Source organism: Erpetoichthys calabaricus, chromosome 10, assembly GCF_900747795.2.
Source record: "Erpetoichthys calabaricus chromosome 10, fErpCal1.3, whole genome shotgun sequence".
NCBI lineage: Eukaryota > Metazoa > Chordata > Cladistia > Polypteriformes > Polypteridae > Erpetoichthys > Erpetoichthys calabaricus.
The window spans coordinates 132,104,299-132,125,055 of NC_041403.2; the positions used below are offsets into that span (position 1 = coordinate 132,104,299).

At 37.0% G+C, this 20,757-nt stretch overlaps 1 protein-coding gene across 1 annotated transcript in view; it reads right to left on the minus strand.

Moving 5' to 3' along the window:
• The window catches only part of zfp64 (zinc finger protein 64 homolog (mouse)), a 76,115-nt gene that overhangs the window by 24,320 nt on the left and 31,038 nt on the right, over positions 1-20,757 (minus strand). The window contains exons 2-3 of the mRNA XM_028811910.2: positions 16,092-16,259; positions 8,922-9,068 (exon numbers count right to left, since the gene is read on the minus strand). Coding sequence (XP_028667743.1) covers positions 8,922-9,068; positions 16,092-16,259 — 315 coding nt within the window. The remainder of the gene's footprint in view (positions 1-8,921; positions 9,069-16,091; positions 16,260-20,757) is intronic.

Here is a 20,757-nt window from a genome sequence, read left to right on the forward strand (position 1 = left end):
CTGTCCCTGGGATTTAGCTGCTGCACTAGACTAGCCTGCCAGCATCAGCGTTGGCCTTTGTGTGCTTGCATGCAGCCAGTTCAAGCGCAGTTGGCTCAGTGATTTACTGAATTTCTTCAATGGCGTTAGTTGCACATTGTACATATAATAGATTGCTAAAGTAGTTTTTTTTTTTTTTTTTTTTTTAGTTTTTACAGTTCATTGGCAGTGTGTAAAATGATCAGTGTTGCAGTAATTGTGATCCTCTTTGAATGAAAAATTGTGTTTCATTAAAATTTCACCTTTTCTTGGTGAATTGTGAGGTTTCCTTAAAATGTGCAGCAAAAAAGTATTTGGTGTCCAGGGGTGCACTAACCCCAAAGTATGTGGCAGTTTAAGGGTTAACACGATATGCGTGCGAATTATAGTACCAGCAAAAAGTTGGGGGGCACAGCGTGCTCAAGTCAGAACGTAATGTCAGAGTCTCTCTTTACTATCTACATATGACAGAAAGCCACTTTGCAGATCCTACAGGATCAATGTGTGTGCTTCAATGTTTGATTAATGGTTCGATGTGGTGAAGCAAAATGCTGACATACAAATCCATTCATGGGGCTTTTATATTCAAATAGTCACATATTCCCCAACATAGTGACATTTTAAAGGTCTCACATACCGTCTTCTTTTTTGCGCACCTTCACAACAGCAGAATACATGGTAGTGTATTTAAGCTAGGGACAAAGTTAGGCACACAGTGAAAATGTCAACTTTGTTAAAGTGGAAATTTCGGCTTAAATTATGAAATGTCCACTTTAATCATGTAGTTTATTTTATCACCTTAACAACAGCCGAATGTACGACAGCATATTTGAGCCACAGAGAAAAAAGTTAGGGACACAGTGAAAATGTCTATTTTGTGATTAAAGAGGTAATTTCATCTTAATTCATGAAATGTCCACATTAATCTCGTAGTTTATTTTATGATTGAAGTAGACTGTCGCAAAGGTCATCTTAAAAGCGACCCAGTTGTTAATCTACATGTGCTTCTGGGGCTTCCTCCAGCATTAACAACAGTGGCAAGCAGCAATAGCCACACAGAACACATTAAATTTAGGGGTTTCGGGATTTGGTGATGCTAAAATGATGCTAGTGTATGTGTGTGCTTGCAATCACCTTGCGATGAGCTGATGCCCCGTACAAGAATTGTTTCTGTGTTGCACCCGATGCTTGCTGAAATGGGTGTATCATTAGATTGATGGATGCAATCATTAAACATCCATCCTTTTCAGAGATATTGTGGCAAGGTGTCCTCGGAATTTAATGGATGTTTCAGACAATTCACAACACAGGGAAGCCGAATGTTTTCTCCCCGTGAAGATATGTCGCACTGCCACCTGGTGAAATCTTCCAGAATTACATAAACTACATGCGCAAGTATAAATAGTAAAACGCTTGCGTAGCAGTAGTGTCCAACGGCGCACGCGTCACGTACCCAGTCTTACAAAACTCAATAATGCTTATGCTCCAAGATATATACTGTGATGAGAGGTTTCAGTCTTTCTTATAATTTAAATGATAAATAAAACAATTTCAGGAACTAGACGTTAGCTACTGGATTACCAGACTCCAAAGTGGTCCACCTGCTCATATAAGATGTCTTACCTGTCTCTATATTTAAACTATGGCTCAAGACCTTCTATTTCATAATAGCATATTACCGACATACTTTGATACTTTTCCTCACATTTCTTTTCAGTAATTTATATCAGTTTTGATTAGTTGTTATGAAGTCTTTTCCATTGTCATGTGTCTACTACATTGATCTAAGTTACCCCCACCCCCCGTCATAGGAATGGGACCATAATGTAAAAAATTACATACACATCAAAGATTAAGGAAACATTTCAAATCAAATTATAAACACTACAAAATTTCTTACAACTATTAGGAGCTTATAAAAACTATTTATAAAGATGATATATATATATATATATATATATATATATACATACATACATACATACAGTGCTGCAAAAATATTTTTGAACCCATACTTAGTTCCTACAATTTTTAATTTTTACTAGTTTAATCAAAACTAGCTTTTGCTTTTCTAAAATTAAGATGTTTATATCTAAAAAGACTGAATAACGGAAGCATGGAAAAGAAGTGAACAAGAATGAACTCATGTGGAAATAAAAACCTTACAACATCTTTGAGTCAACTGGTTGTGTGTTTGAAATCAGTAAATGTAACTTAAATTTCACCTGCTCAAGATGGAATTTTATCACTTTTCCTACATTTTCTCCAACTAATGAAGAGTAAATAATAGTTAACTTTCTGACAATTTGTACAGCTTCTAAAAAGTAGCCTGCGATGTTTTATCAGTATCAGTTTTGATCCACCCTGGACTTTAATGGATTTTCCACAGCATTTAGGGTAGATGTACACAACCCATAAAAACGTCCTAAATAGTCATCTTTTCAAATCAGAAATGTGCAGGCTTTCAGTAAAGTGCCCTAACCATTCTCTCGCTCTCTCATTATTGCACTAGTGCTCCTGCTTTTTTTAATCCCAGGGCACCACAAATACCATGAATTACTGATGAATAGTGGGTCCCGACTTTCCACAAAGACAGGTTAAGTTATCTATTCTTGTCGTACACAACTTAATTAATGTTCTCCACATGTGATTAAATGCTACCAGTTGTGCATCCTACCAGTTGTGTCTAGTTTATTCTTTGAAAATGACAGGATTCAATTGTCCATTGGAGTTCTTAAAGAGTGTTCTTCATTTTCTTTTTCCCCCACTAACAACAAAATGTGTTTTCATTTTGTCTCTGTGAGGCCCACAATGGACTGGTGCTTCAGATAACTTCCTCTCATGAACCTAATGTTGTTGGTATAGGCTCTGATGGTCCATTATCTGAACTGGAACTTATTTAGGTTCAACAATATTAAAAAGTAGTTACAATTTTATCAAAAACTAAATAAAGCATATTTTTAGTATTGGTAATTATTTAAGAGCAAGACAATGTGTGGCACTTAAAATAAATAATAAAGAAATGAAATGGACATTTTATCCAAACGTTATCAGATGGGATGTGCCTTTTTGAGATTACGGTTATTGACATAGCATTTATTGGATACTAGTCTAATAGGCAAGCTTATTTTTTTCCACTTTTGTGAGAACTGTTGAACCCTGCAATAGTTTTATTTTGCCAACATTTTTTGCAATGCATAATGTTGTATTCTATCATTTAATGATACTCTTGACTGACATGCAGACATTTTTGTATAAAGATAGTTCCATAAAAACATGAATGACTCTTTTCTAAATGAAGCATGTACAAACTAATCTGGACTAATTAGTTTGATCATGTAAATTTTTCCAGGAGGTCCAGGCCACATAATCAATACTTGATATGACAGCACGGTGTAGGGTAGGTCTACTTTTGTGTAAACACGTTTTTTGATACATAAAGTGTTTGAGCTGAAAAAAGTTTCAATGTTCTTTAAAGGAATACTCCATATTTTTTAAAATATCTTATTTACCCCATGTAGTTTATAGTGGTGGGCGAAAAAATCTCATGGTTTCATGGAGAAATTACATATCAAAGATTAAAACTAAAAAGGACACAACAGTGACCATCTCTGGACAATGGCAAAAACTGACATTTTTCAGTTTTTAATAATATAAAATAATGTCATTACTTTTACTGTGTAAGAAAAATGACAGTTGAAATAAGTTTAAAAATATTATTAAAATATCACTGCAACATTTTCAATTTCAATCACTTTACAGTGTACATACAGCATCTATATGTCTTAATTGGTGCTTAAAATGTTGTCTTTAGTTATGCCTTTTCAATATTTCCTATACACCTTTGAAAAATATTGAGACAAACATAAAATATAAAAAATATACAATCCATTTCCCTCCTAGCAGATTAAACAAGGAACTTTTAAATTCAACTTATGAACTGATATTTGCAATATATTTTTCATTAATACAAAACAATGAACTATGGTATATAACAGTTATTTCTCTGACATACTGTTTAAAAAGTTCTCAATTCTGTACTGCTTTAACTGCAAATAGGAAAAACTGGTACAGTGATCTCAGACAATGGCAACACCTTACCATGAAATTTAGGTATCACTTTAGATTAGGTATCCGTAATATGCTGTACTTACTATGTAATTACTTATATAATTACTGAGTAATCAGGTGTTGCACTTACTGTGTAAAACAGTGTAACACTATCATTAATTACTCAATTGTAATTGTTATTCCACAATTTTTAAAAGTATGTATATACATAAACTGTAGAAGAACAACTACAATAGAGAGCTTACCCACAGCATTTGCATTGTGTTACACAGTAAATACAATGTAATAACACCTAGTTACTCTGCAATTATACAGGTAATTTACATGGTAAGTACAGCATAATTAGGGACACCTAATCTAAAGTGATACCAAAATTTATGACATTAAATATTTATATGAAAGGAAAGTAGAAGGCAATAAGGTCATTCTCAGGCTCATTTCTCATGTTCTCTTACTACACAATAAATGAATCCTTATTTATGTCCTTAATTAGATGTGTTAGTGCAGCGTTTCTCAACCTTTAAGTATTTGTGACCCGAGTTTTTATAACAGTTTTAATCGCGCCCCCCTTACGTTTTTTTGAAACCCTAATAAAATTTATTCCTATATTTTCTGCTGCTGATACACCCTACAAGTTTAAAATTTCCCTACAATTAGCGAAATTACGCCACATATGCAAACATTCGAGCCCCCTTTTTTGTTACTTCGCGCCTCCTCACAGTTTGAGAACCGCTGTGTTAGTGAGATAAAGGAGTGGATGGATGAGAACTAATTGTTTTTGAACATAGATAAAACAGAAATGTTAATATTTGGAGGTAAACAGCCTGCAATCTTGGCGGTAACTTTGACAACAGCATATCGCTTAAAGCGCATTATTACAATACTGTGTAGAAAATGTTTTTTCCACCTTAAAAATGTTAAAAAATTAAGGCACTTTTCAAAATATGCATGATACTGAGAAATTAATTCATGGATTTATTTCTTGCAGGACTGACTACAAGCTGCTCCGATTTTTATTTATACAGGTTTCGGTTGATTCAAGGCATACGGTGGCGCAGTGGTAGCACTGCTGCCTCACAGTTAGGAGACCTGATTTCGCTTCCCAGGTCCTCCCTGCGTGGAGTTTGCATATTCTCCCTGTGTCTGCATGGGGTTTCCTCCGGGTGCTCCGGTTTCCTCCCACAGTCCAAAGACATGCAGGTTAGGTGCATTGGTAATCCTAAATTGTCCCTAGCATGTGCTTGATGTGAGGTTGTGTGTGTGTGTGAGCCCTGCGGTGGGCTCCAGCAGACCCCGTGACCCTGTAGTTAGGATATAGCAGGTTGGATAATGAATGGATGGATGGACGGTTGATTCAAAATGCTGTTGCAAGAATTACTGCAGAACAAGAAAGTGTGAACATATAACTACAATTCTTACATCGGCTCCCAGTTAAGGTTAAGGCAGATTTCAAAATCTTCCTTTTAACACATAAAGCCTTAACACTAGAATTACCAGAGCCTACGAAAAAACTAGTAGATCCGGCCCACCTTAAATCGGTTCTTAAAACCGTTCTCACCTCTCTGCCAGCGTCTTTTGTCATCTAAGTGTACTGATTAAGACATGCTGCAAGCAGCCGGCTATACCATCCCCCCACCGACTTAGAACGTACACAAACTTCACCCAGCTCATGCCTTGATTGATTATCTGGGAGTGATGTGGAGTTTTAGAGTGAAAATAATAAATGGTTATTTGGAACACACGCATTTCATGTGTATTACGTTTCTACAGTAATCTGTGTAAACACATTTTTAAAACAGAAACGTTTTTTATATTCTAGTAACAAATGACAAAATGTAGGCATAAACTATATAATGTATGAAGCCTGAAGTCCAAATATCAAAGAAATACTTTCACAAAAGGTACAAAAAAAAAAAAAAAAGCCGCCGCCAAAAAAAGCCACCTTAGTGTGTGACATTGACACTCATTTACTACGACTGCCGCCGTGGCGCAACAGTATCAGTTGCTGACTGGCAATCAGAAGGTCACAAGTTCGATCCTGCATGACTCCCTTTTAAGAAGTAAATTGTTCTTATTTTTACTATTTTAGAATAAAAAGATACATTTGATTTCAGTCTGTAACAGCCGGTGTAATTTATGATATTTGCAAAGGTTAGCTTTGTTTTTTTTTTAATTCACTTTTCATTCTCTATCGCGTTCAGGATCCTTCCCTGCCACCCCCCTCCCCCCACCTAACACTGCTGTTTTCACATAAAGACGCGCTATAGCTCTGCAGTGTATCACGATACATACGACCTCGTGTTTTTTTTCCCACAATCTTGCCAGTCTCCACATGTTGCTGTATGCTGTTTCTTTTGTACTCCAGGACATGCAGAGGAAAGCATAGTAAAGAGTAGTAACTTCAGCGCTATATGCAATCAGACACTCCCCATCTGACACTGCTGTTTTCACATAAAGACGCGCTACAGCTCTGCAGTGTACTTGTGACTGCATTGTCGTACCAATGCTTGCGAACTGAAGTGTCTGCATGCACTTTTCGTGGCATTACACGTGTATTTTTTGAGTATGCCCATGTAGCTCAAACACAGTAACATATGTTGATGTAAAAGTATAACAAAAAAAGTGCACTTTTCTTCAAGACTATAACCGAAGAAAAAAGAAAGCAAGTTACAGTAGGCGGTTGATATGACAGCTTGCGTGGTGCAATGCTATGAACTGCTGATTTCCATTCTGTGCTATATAACTGTTAACATTTGCATCTGATGATTGCGTATAGCGCTGTCTTTTTCAGTGTACACAAGAACATGCAGGTGGCCAGTTGCTGCATGCTACAACGCACATTTTAAAAAAAGAAAGAGACAAATATATGTGACATTTTGAAGAAATCATTTTATGATGCGAATAGTACCAATCAGAAAACATCGTCGAAGTAATGCAATATTATTTGAAAACGAACAGCGTCAGGTTGGGTGTGAAGTTATACTGGAGCTGTTTGAGTCAGATCAGAAGCTGAATAAGCTGAACAAGCTCCTGTTCTGACTCTAAGTAAAAAGCATGAATTAATCAACAGAAATAACCGCGATCGACATTTTAAACTTAACGATTTACAGTGCATACCAACTTATAAATTTTATGTCCGTTTGAGGGGGAAGAAAAAAAAAAAAAAAAAAAAAACACTTTCTCCAAAGCTGGGAATCGAACTCGTGTCTCTATAGCATGGCAGGGTTGCTGTGCTCCAAGTCAGCAAATCTTAGCGTTAAGCCACGGAAAGTGTTATAGCATTCTTGAACCTTTTGTGAAAGTGTTTATTTGATGTTTGGACTTCAGGTCTCACACATTCTATAGTTTATGCCTACATTTTGTAACATTTATTACTAAAATATGAAAAAGTTTCTGTTTTAGCAATGTGTTTACACAGATTACTGTAGAAACGGAACACGCATGAAATGCGTGTATTCCAAATAACGATCTATTATTTCCATTCTAAAACTCCAGCCGTTCAGTCACTCCCAGATAATCAAACAAGGCATGAGCTGGGAAACAGTGCACGTTCTGCGACGGTAGGGGATGGAATAGCCGGTTACTTGCTGCTCCTCTTAATCGGCACATTTAGAAGACAAAAGAGAGGTGAGAATGGTTTTAAGGTGGGCCGGATCTACAAGTTTTTTCGTAGACTCTGGTAATTCTAGTGTTAAATGGTCAAGGCACTGCTTACTTATCTGAACTTATTATTTACAAACCTGAGCGCACGTTAAACTCTTAAATTACCGGTCTGCTTATGATTCCAAGGATTAATAAAATAACAATGGGAGGTCAAGCTTTTAGTTATAGGGCTTTGAAGCTGTGGACTGGCCTTCCTGCTACTATAGGAAATTCCCCCTTCAGTCTCAGTTTTTAAATCCTGGCTGAAGACCCACTACTTCAGTTTAGCATATCCTGAATAGACCTGCTGATCAGCTGTGCATATTGCATCACTACTTAGTTACTAGTAATAAAATAAGAAATAGAATATTTATAAACTTATTAATCGTCATCGGCACTTTGTGCCACTGCCCTACTGGCAACTTGTTTGTGCACCCTGAAAAAGTCATTTCAGATAAAGGAGTAGTGGAATCATCAAGTAGAAGGGTCCATTCATCAGACTGGCCAGCCCAGCACTGACTCAGCTATAGAATAGCATACAGGGTGGAGGCAGGCTTGTCTGACACTGACTGTGCCTTTGTCTGAATTGTATGACTCTTTTTCTATAATCCGACAGTAATTCTACAAACATGTATCCTTATATGTGATAGTTCTGTATTTAGAAATGTATTTATGTGGCATAATCCATTCTTGCATTTCGCCTTCAAAGTTTTTGTAGCATTCATTTTTTTTCTTGTACTCTGAGGGAGTCAAGACTGGGAGACTGTATAAAAATAGAGACTGTTAAGGCATTCCTTCTGTGATTTTGACCTATACAAGAAATAAATTGTTATTGTTTATGTAATATTTTAAAAAGATATTCTCATTTAGTATGGTCTTATACCCTTTTTTACCCCCCTTTCTTTGCTTTACTCTTTCTTTTCCGTACTTTCCTTCTATGGAAAAAAGCTAAAAAAAATATGTTTAATTTATAACTTTCAACAAGAAATTAACTATTTGTTTTCTTTACAGACATTTTGATTATTTTTTTAAAAATGAAAGACCAGATGGATGTCTGGATTATGAAGAAAACATATGTTATAAAATTTAAGTACAACCTTAAAAGAGAGCAATGTTTAAATCATAGAAATAGCATTAAAAATTGCATAACTTTTCCTTAATTCATAACAGAGCAAACAAACTTCTACTACCTGGAAAGGAGCAGGCCATTTTCTTTGCTGTGACTGTGGGCCGAACCTTTTTCAAAGATGTTATCTGTGATTTAGTTTGAGCCTTCTTATTGTCATTGGGCATACATGGCTGGCATGTCTCTTCAAAGCTAAATTCTGGACTGGTATCTATAAAAAGAAAAATAGTATTATATGAAAACACACAATGGTTTTTTAAGTTTTGCTGTGATTACAGAGTTTTACAAATGTTGAAACTGTATGATAAAACTGAAGCCAACTGTACATAGATAGATAGATAGATAGATAGATAGATAGATAGATAGATAGATAGATAGATAGATAGATAGATATCACTTCAGTCTGCTGTGACTACCAGTTTTTGATTAACAAAGACAACAAGCAAGTTGACTTCCTCTAGGATGGATATGAATTGCCAATATTTCCTATTCTAATAATGATTTTGTAGCTCATATGACTAAATACATCATGAAATTAACCCCCTGAATATGCATCCTCTAATACATAACATTGTAAGTGATTACCTCTTCATTTTTAAACTATCCATTCTAAAATGTCTGTTAAGTGTCATAACCATTAGAAAATCCAAATACAGAAATTATAAAATGGGAAGAGAATTTAAATCATTTGAGCTCTTCTTAACATGGAACTATGAATGTGTCATAAATATTAATAAAAAGAATCCAACAGGAGTCATCCTTCAAGAAGAAAATTCCATTATTAGTATTCCCCTTAACAAGAAAAAGAATACATCATAAATTCAAAGCGAAGGCTTCTGTTTAAATGGAATTCAAAGCTACCCCGATTCCTTAATTCAGATCCCTTCACTTTTTGCATACTGTGTTATGTTTCAGCTTTATGCTAAAATCATTAAAATTATTTTTGTCCTCAACAAGCAATACTCAATACCAAAGAATACAAAGAAAAAAAAGCAACATTCTAGAAAAGGTTGCAGATTAATTAAAAAATAAATGGAATATCACATTGACACAAATATTCAGACTCTTTACTCAGTATTTCATTCAAGTACTTTTTTCAGCAATTATAGTGTGAAGTCTTTTTGGGTTTGACGTGACTGTGTCCAGCAGGAGGCGCTAGCTTCCTTGTTAGAATAAGTTCTTTTGTAATTGCGGCATGTTACATAACCCAAAACTATATAGATATGATATTAAAAGGTGATACCCCTTCCTTAGTGATACGGCGGTTAAGAAATCACATAGGAGAAATAACTTATCTTTCTTTAATGATGGTTTACGTGGCATAACAGACGAGGAAGCCATGACAAGACCTTTTGGGTAGTGGGAACCCGATGTATAGAGTCTGCCATTTTTGTCGCTGCACTGGAAGGATTTTCAGGATCGAAGGACAGTATCTCCCATCTATCAGTCGGCTTCAAAGGTGTGCCGGGCAATGTTTCAAGGCTTTATACTCTTTCTCCGTGTGCAGGCTCCCACTTAGGTAAATCATGCCATTCCAAACAAGGAAAAGAAGATCCAATGTCATGCTGACTTTGACACACAGAAATAGTACAATGCCAATTTTGCAGTTGTCCTTAACTTGTTTGGTCTTAAAATGCTTGCCTAGCAGTTCTAAATGCTGGGCCCCTGTACTAAATCTGGCTTTGTGTTAGCTGTACATGTGAGAAGAAAAGCAGATTTAAAATATTTGCACAGAGCACAGTGACATATTAAACTTACACTGCCTGGCCAAAAAAAAAAGTCGCCACCTGGATTTAACTAAGCAAATAGGTACGAGCCTCCTATTTGATAATTACTGCATGGGCAATTATCTTTCAGTTGGCAACAAGTTATTTAACCCCAACTGGTGCAATGAGTTGCTTCTAATTTCTTAAACAACCATGTCGAAAGACACATCTCGTGGTCGTGGAAAAGATGTTACTCTGTTTGAGAAGGGTCAAATCATTGGCATGCATCAAGCAGAGAAAACATCTAAGGAGATTTCAGAAACTACTAAAATTGGGTTAAGAACTGTCCAACGCATTATTAAAAACTTGAAGGATAGTGGGGACCCATCGTCTTCGAGGAAGAAATGTGGCCGGAAAAAAATCCTGAATGATCGTGATCGGCGATCACTTAAATGTTTGGTGAAATCAAATCGAAGAAAAACAACAGTAGAACTCAGGTCTATGTTTAATAGTGAAAGTAAGAGCATTTCCACCTGAATATACTGAATGACCAGGTTATTCCATCAATGGATTTTTTCTTCCTTGATGACACAGGCATATTCCAAGATGACAATGCCAGGATTCATCGGGCTCAAATTGTGAAAGAGTGGTTCAGGGAGCATGAGACATCATTTTCACACATGGATTGGCCACCACAGAGTCCAGACCTTAACCCCATTGAGAATCTTTGGGATGTGCTGGAGAAGATTTTGCGCAGCGGTCAGACTCTACCATCATCAGTGCAAGATCTTGGTGAAAAATTAATGCAACACTGGATGGAACTAAATCTTGTGACATTCCAGAAGCTTATCGAAACAATGCCACAGCGAATGCGTGCCGTAATGAAAGCTAAAGGTGGTACAACGAAATATTAGAGTGTGTGACCTTTTTTTTTGGTGGCGACTTTTTTTTTGGCCAGGCAGTGTATATTCTGATTACAATGACAAACTTCACACACTTCGGTTTGGAGGTGTTCTGTACTCTTCTTTTCAGATTCCCTCAAGATGTTTCAGGTTAGACGGAGACAGTCAGTGTACAGCAATTTTCATATCTGTCCAGAGATGTTTTATTTGGTTCAAGTCTGAGCTCTGTCTTGGCCACTCACAAACATTCATAGATTTGACCTTAAGCTGCTCATGTGGTGTCTTTGCTTTGTGCTTAGTGTCACTGTCCTGTTGCAACAGTGAACTTATGGCTCAGTCAGAGGTTCACAGTGCTCTGGACCAGATTTTCATTAAGGAAATCCATGTATTTGTCCATTTAGCTTTTCCTCAATCCTGACTTGTCTACCAGTCCCTACCCCTGCTTCATCATTGTAGTGGTATTCTGCAGGCGATGAGCAGTGCCTGGTTTCCTCCAAACATAATATGTAGAACAGAGGCAACAGTTATATCTTCATTTAATCAGACAAGACAATCTTGTTTCTCATAGGCTGAGAGTCATTTAAGTGTCTTTTGGCAAACTTCAGGAGGCTTTCGTGTGTCATCTGGCCACTCTGCCCTGAAGCTCTGATTAGTGGTGTGTTGAAGTGGCGGTTGTCTTTCTGGAAATTTCTTCCATCCCCATACAGGTTCTCTGAAGATCAGTCAGAGTGATTATTGGCTTCTTGATCACCTCTCTTAACAAGGACATTCTCTACAGATTGCTCAGTTTAGCCAGGCAGTCCACTCAGAAAGTATTGAATATTTCATATTTCTTCCATTTAAAAATTATGGAGGCCACTATGGTCTTGGGAACTTTCAATGCTGCAGAACTTTTTTTGAAGCCTTCTCCAGACCTATATTGTGACACAATCCTATCTCTAAGCTCCACAGGCAATATGAAATTTCAGTTTTTTATTTTTAATAAATTTGCAAAAATGCCTAACATTTTGTTTTAATTTTTTATTGTGCTGTATTAAGTGTTCTTTGACGAGGGAAAAAATGAATTTAAACAACTTTAGCACAGGTAGCAACATAACAGAACGTGAAAAAGTTAATGAGTATAAATAATTTCTGAGGGCACAGTACATACGTATCAACGGAGTGAAATGTCATAAGCTCCAAAACAAATGTAACTGATTATCATCTGTACTGTGTCTGTACTGCTTTCTCCAAGTATTTTATTTATTAGTAGCTTATATAAATTATGTGTTAGAGAGGCAGTGAGCAAGCATGAGGAAGAAATGAGGCAGGAGGTATAACCTGAATGCACTATCAGGATTATTATCATTGTAACCATCAGAGGATGCTGACACCAAATGGCATGTCAATAGATAGTTTTAGTATATCCCTATGCAAGACTAGCTTTTGTAAAACTATATTATATGTTTATGATTCTCTCTCTCTCTCTCTTTTCTGTTGCAGATTCTGGAAGCGGAAGGAGCAGAAGCATGAGCGGAGCAGCAGCGAGTGGAATCACAAGAGCGGCATCTCACACACACATATAGCTTTTTTACCAGCACCAGAAAAGAATAGCCAACATCCAATGAGGAGAAGTAACCAGCAGTGCAAACTTGAAGTCACTCACCCAGCAGTTGGTGAAAGCTTAAAGCCAACAGTCTCCTCCTAGTGATTTAGCTGAATGCAGAAAGCACTGAATCTACTGCAGAAATGGATAAAGATGAACTTGGCGATGAACGTAAGTTGCATCTGTTCTCTGCCAGTTGAGGGTATGTTTATATGTTGGGTGTTCTGCAGCATGTACAGTTCAGATTTTCCAGCCAACAATACAGACGACTTCAGCTGCCGATGTGCTTAGTTAATTTAGAGTTGGTTGGTAAAATATGCAAATTAGAGGACCACATTAGGAACTTGATAGCAAGGTCACCAATTCAGACTGAGAACAGATTCTCAGCACTCAGTAGCATGCCTGTGGATCCTGAAAACAATAGAGTGCACATAATGGGTGATTCTATAGTGTGGAATGTTACAATTCCAAACTATATTAAACTAGCAGTTAATGTTAAAAGCTTCCCAGGGTGGAGATATCCGACATTGAGGCTCAATTGGATCTTCTCACCAATTACAAATTATTGCTGCATGTCAGCACTAACAATTTTTATTTACAGCAATCTGAGGTATTAAAGGAGAACATCTATACACCAAAGCAAAGAATTTAATTGTGTCTGGCCCGTTATCAAAATTATATAGAAGGCATGTGATTTATAGCAGTTTGCATTCCCTTTACTGCTGGCTAGAAACCTGGTGTGCAAATAAAAGCATAGCCTTTGTGAGTAAAATTAGGTTGATTTTTGAGAAAATACTGGATTTTTCAAGAGAGACAATCTTCATCGTAACTGGATGGCTTCTTTTGTTTAATTCCAAAATATGGCCTTGACCCACATATACTTAATAATTATAGACCCATATCAAATTTACTCTTTCACTCTAAAATACTTGAAAAAGTAGTCACCAATATGCTTCAGTGACACCTTACACATCATAATTTACTTGAGAAATTCCAGTGTGGCTTCCACACTGATCATAGTACAGAAACAGCACTAACACGTGTTGTAAACTACACTCTATAATTATGTTGTTAGACTTAAGCACAGCTTCTGACACCGTTACACAGGCTGAAAAATGACATTGGGCTTACAGGCAATGTCCTTGCTTGGTTTAGTTATTATTTATCAGATCAATTCCATTACGTACAGAAATGTGCTACCAGTTTTCCATCATTATACACAGACATTATACAGAAATGGTGTCCTGCATGGCCCAGTACTGGGACCTTTACTATTTTCATTGGGATCTATCATTAGAAATCATAATGTTAATTTTCACTCATACAAAGATGACACCCAGTTTTACTATTCTTTTGGACCAAATGATGTTTTTCCGATATTGTCTTTAATTAGATGTTTAAATGAATTAAAGAAGAAGATGGATGAGAACTACTTGTCTTTAAACACAATTAAAACAGACATGTTAATTATTGGAGGGAATGATGCTGATCGCAACAATATTTTGTCATTATTTAACTTGGTGGGAATCACCATTAGTTTTAATGAATCAGCCAGCAATGTCATTTAAAACACACATTACAAAGTTGTACAAAACATGTTTCTTCCAGCTTAAATATGTTGGTAAATTAAGACTTTTTATAAATACTGTATGTGGGATACTGAGAAATTAATTCATGCATTTATTTCTAGTAGGACTGACTACTGCAATGTGGTGTTCACTGGATGTTCTGCTTGTTCTTTATACAGCTATCAGTTAACTCAAAATGGTACTGCAAAAATTATTACAAGAATACAAAAATACAAACACATTGCTGGTTCTTACATTCTTACACAGTTAAGGGCAGATTTCAAAATCCTCCTTTTAACAAACAAAGCCTTAAATGGCCAAGGTCCAGCTTACTTATCTGAACTTAATCATTACATACAAACCAGAGCATACTTTAAGATCTCAAGATGCTGGTCTGCTAATTATTCCAAAAATTAACAAAATAATAGCGGGAGGTTGAGCTTTTAGTTACAGGACCCCAAAGCTGTGGAATAGACTGACTGCTGTAAGAGATGCCACTTCAATCTCAGCACTTAAATCCCAGCTGAAGACTCACTACTTCAGTTTAGCATACCCAGACTACAGCTGATGATTAACTGTGAATATGGCATCTCTGTTGTCAGTCATCACTACTAAAACATAAGTAATATGATATCTAGAATTTGTTACTAATATTCACCTACGGCACTTGGTGCCACTGCTCTACTGCCAGGTTGTCTACCTGCTCATGGAAAAGTCATCTCTGATAAAGGAGCATTGGAATCATGAGGTGGAAGGGTTCTTTCATCAGATTGGCTGGCCCAGCACCGACTCAGCTATGGAATTGCCAGTAGGGTGGAGGCAGCTTGTTGGCCAAGGTGTCCAGGACTCTGAACAAGTCTGAATACTCATATGTGGTATAATCCATTCTTGCATTTTGCTTTGTAGCTTGTATTATTACTATTGTATTCCTGAGGTGGCAGAGATAGATTTGCCATCTAGATCTGTGAAGAGGATGTGCTCTGTTTTGTGTATTGTATTGACCCCATTTTTTGACACTCACTGCATGTCTAACCTTCCCGGAAGGGGTCTCTCTCTCTCTCTCTCTCTGAATTGCCTTTTCCAACATTTCTTCCATTTTTTCCTAAAAGGTTTTTTTTGGAGTTTAAGCTTGTCTTCTTTGGGAGTAAAGTTTTTGGGGGTGGAGGATTGTTGGTTGTCAAAAAACAGGGCCTACAGGAACAAGAAGTCTATACCTATTCAGTACTGACTAGAATCCTGTCAAGGATGTTCATGTCCTGTAATTATTGGGTTAGGTTACAATCCATTTTGATCAACTGTAAAGCAGGATGAATAATGGATGCATGACTGACTAATCAACTTTTCACATTTGTTAGAAAACAATACAAAATAATATGATTGGTATGTCACTGGTTATAAACCAGTATTCTCCAAATGACAATCAATTGCCAGCTGTATGTTAGAGAAAAAATAACAGTAATCATAGTTGTTTACCTGCAATCGTCTGAACAACACTGGGAGCTGGAGGAGTATCTGAAGGCATCTGACACTCATTCTGCTTATGAGCAACAAACAGATCAAAGTTATTATATGCTTGTTTACAGGCACCACAGATATGAATGTCTGGACCAGGTTCAATGTCAATGTGCGCTCCTCCAGAAACTGCAAGAAAGAGGATGACAGTTACTCAAAGAAAGCTTGCGAAGAGCAGCAAAAATAATTCCTAAAGAATATACCAATTGTATTGCTGTAAATGCTCAGTTCTTAACTTATTTACAAATATATATTTCAGTCCTCATCATTCTCTGTGTAGGTACTGTATATACTAGACAGAAGTATAGCTTCAGATGACTTACATTTTTACTTTATCATGGTGTTTTGCCTTCCTTGTACAAACCAATTAAATTCCGTATTCACAACCAGGAATACTAAGAAACCCAAGTAATATCCTAAGTCACTATAGTTTTTGAAGGGATGTCCTTCAGAATAAATTTGTTGTAACATCTCCTTGCAAATGTTTTTCTCTTATGTCTTTTTCCAACAAGATTTAAGACAAAAAGCATGCTTGCATGTAATAGATGCATACATTTACATATTTAGTTTGTTTCTGGGCAGTGATGGGCAACAGCATATTCCAGAAGCATTGGGTGCAAGGAATAACACATCCCCGGACACAAGATTAATCTCCAAAATTAATTTAATTGCACATTAATGTGCTAATCTTTTGGGTTGTGGGAAGTAAACCCACGCAAGTTAGGTAAAACACTGCAAACTCTACACAGACACAACCAGGTACACAACTGAAACATATAACACTGGATCCTGCTAACCACGGTACCACCGTTACAAATATCTTAAAAAAAAAACAAAAATTATATTCTTGGCATAAGTATTTAAACCATATATATTAGTTAATAGATTAATCATCTTTTGCTGCCATAATATATTCTTTTGAATAGTTCTCTATTGACTTGGCACATTGGTTAGGGCCTGGTATGTATTCATTTTATCTTCCAATTTAAAAAGCATTATTCTCCTGTTGCCGTGTTGTACACTACTCTAGGTATTAAATGTCAAGAGGAATTGGTACTATTAGAAATTTCTTTGAATTTTTCAAAACACACAGTTCCGTCAACATTATGCTTCAACATTTGACAGTTTTTAATAATGACACAGTACCCCATAAAATAGGAAAAAAATGTAATGATGGGATGAAAACCCACCACTAAGTTATGATTAATCTCTTAGCCAAGACATGCTGACTTTGCTAAAGGATAGCTCAAAGTGTCACTTCACCATCCCAGCTGCTGTGCACACTGAGATGACACAGCTTATTCAGGACTCTGGCAATTACAAGGAGCTGCATCAACCACTTAGTTAAACTGACAGTTTCAGATACACCTTTATTTGTGCATCTTCATGTGATACACCAGGAGACCACAGTGAAGAAAAATACACTGGCTACTCTGAATTGCTAAAATATTTCTAAGAGTTTGCTGCCTACATCAAAAGACTTGAGCATCCTCAGGAAGTATTGTTTTAGCCCTTGTTTTACAGAACCACCGTGTTATCGGACCAGTTCAGTTTTCTGTTTATGTGAACACCCAGGTACTTGCAACTCTGCACCATTTTTATGTCCTCTTTTGGAATGGCGACTAGTTGCAAGGTCTCACTGGCATGCTAGAAGGGCAGCACCAACTCTTTTGTCTTCTACAGGTTGTGTTATAGGTGGCACTCCCTGAACCATAAAACAAAGTCTTCCAAATGCCTTCTCCTATGATGGAAGAGTCAACTGAGAATTTCTGAAGGTGGTAAGTGCTGGTATACTGGAAGTCTGTTGTATAAAGGGTGAACAGGTAATTAGATAGGGAAGTTCTCTGTGGTGCTCCAGTATTACACACCACTAGTTCTGACACACAGTTCCTAAGCGTCACAAACAACAGTCTTTTGGTCAGGCAGTCCATGATCCAGGAGATTATAGGGACATCAAAATGTGTAGCCTTGATCTTCTCCCCAGTCAATTAGACAGAATGGCATTAAAGGCACTGGAAAAGTTAAAGAACAATATCCTGACTGTGGCGCCAGCTTTCTCCAAATGAGAGAGGCTGACAGGCAAATTGCAGAGGATCAAGATGTTCTAAAACCAGAGCCATTTCAGGACCAGCCTCTCCGTCTCCATTGTCTTCATTATGTATGAAGCAAGTGCAACTTGTCTAAAGTCCTTGGGTTCACGGGAATGTCCTTTCTTTGGCTCTGGGACAGCACAGGATGTTTTCCACAGCTGTGGAACCTTATGCAGACTCTGATAGACAGAACAGGTTGATGAAGGACCCCGTAGATATGACTGACACATGCTTTCAGCACCCTGGAGTTGACTCCATCTGGCCCTGAAGCCTTGTTCCTGTTAGGTTTCCCCAACTTTCTCCTCACTTGACTAGGAGAGGCATGCAGTTCAGTGGATGGGGGCTAGTGTCATTGTAGGGAAAACTGTGCAGGGTACAGATGCCAGTTTGAATTCCGTAACTTCCTCAACTTTCTAAAAGAAGCTAGCAGAGGTGCTGGAGGTCTGGACAGTCAATCATGAGTCAAACCTGTTGAAGAACTGGTTCAATTGGTTAGGCCTGTTCTTGTTCCCTTCCTCTACAGGGTTTACAGCTTCCTTGTAGCCAGTGATAGTTCTCATCCCGTTCCATACTTTCTTCATGTTGTGTTCAAGTTGGTTTCTGTATTGGATGTTCCCTTCATGAAGCTGCTTCCTCAGCACACTCTTAATTTTCTCCATTCTGCCAGACCTGAAGGCCCTTTTCTTCTTATTCAGTATGGCTTTCATGTCTTTAATGATCAATGGTTTGTTATTGGAAAAACAGCACACTGTTATCCACACAAAACCTGGTATATTTTGTGATACAGAAGTGGAGTTCCTCAATGGTGTTACCGTATGACTCACAAAGCATGTTTCAGTTAGGGGTGAGCAGTATACCAATATGACCATGAATACCGATGTGATGTTGTGCCACAATCTGAATTTTGCTGTATTGTTGGTACTGAGATAAGCCCAGAAATGGTGAACCTCTAATAACCTTTTCAAGACCATCACATGTTGAATTTAAAGAAATCCTCTAATTGCACTGAAAAAGAAAACATTTTGTATTACATCTGATACTCATGCAGCTATTTTTAGCTGCGTCCCTCCACTGTTGTCAGGGTAGAATGGAGTACTTACTGCACAAGATCCATAAGAAAAAATGAGGCAATAAACTTTTGAGTCTAAAGATTACACTACTCTACTTAAACAGAAATCTGGGTTGAATGGAAATAATATAAAGATTGGAAAGTAAAATTATATTGAGAAAAGAGGTGCCTTTGTAAAAGAAAATCATTTTACAAACTTCTGTTCAGTGGTTTCCCCCAACTCTCAAACCCAAACACATAACTCAAAGAACGAATTACAAGTATATAATTTCTTTAGAAACGGAAACAAAGAGTTCAGTTAATTTCATGTTGCTGGAATGTATGAATAATGGAAGGCATCAACAACAAAAGGAAATGCAAATGCTGCACTAAATCACACAACGCAACTTCACTAAGTCTGTGTCTTCCTTCTGTGGTTTTGCATTCTGGAAAATCAGTAGTGGCTAATTCATTATTCTTCAGTCGTGCATAAGTCCGAACCAAAATCTACTAGCTAGTGTTATTTTGCTAATGAATCTGAATCAGATGCCGTTCCTGATCATTACTTTCTTACTTGCCTCCATTTAATTGCTACTACAAATCCTGCTCCATGTTTTCAATCTTAAATCTCATGCCTCCCTTTCTCTTTTACTATGCTTCCTCACATTAGGATAAGGCTTAAAATATTAGGGAAGTTGAATAAATTTTATATCTGCAGTGAACTCAGTTATCTGTGTTTGAATTTGTGGAATTGTGTAAGGTTTACAAATTCCATTATTTAAAACAAATTTTATTATCAAAAATTATTAAAAAGTTAACTGATTGGCATGCTTTAGTATCTGCATAAACTCAATGTGGAGTATACACATTTTCTTTGAGAATGCATGAAACCAAAGCAGACTGAAAATCAGTGTGTGAACAAAGCACAAGTACGTTGAAGCTTTCAGTTTACTTTTCACTTTGTGGTGCACGGGTCTTATGTTCTCCTTATCTTGCTTGCTAAAGATGCAGAATTGTTTATCTACAGTGGTGTGAAAAACTATTTGCCCCCTTCCTGATTTCTTATTCTTTTGCATGTTTGTCACACAAAATGTTTCTGATCATCAAACACATTTAACCATTAGTCAAATATAACACAAGTAAACACAAAATGCAGTTTTCAAATGATGGTTTTTATTATTTAGGGAGAAAAAAAATCCAAACCTACATGGCCCTGTGTGAAAAAGTAATTGCCCCCTTGTTAAAAAATAACCTAACTGTGGTGTATCACACCTGAGTTCAATTTCCGTAGCCACCCCCAGGCCTGATTACTGCCACACCTGTTTCAATCAAGAAATCACTTAAATAGGAGCTGCCTGACACAGAGAAGTAGACCAAAAGAACCTCAAAAGCTAGACATCATGCCAAGATCCAAAGAAATTCAGGAACAAATGACAACAGAAGTAATTGAGATCTATCAGTCTGGTAAAGGTTATAAAGCCATTTCTAA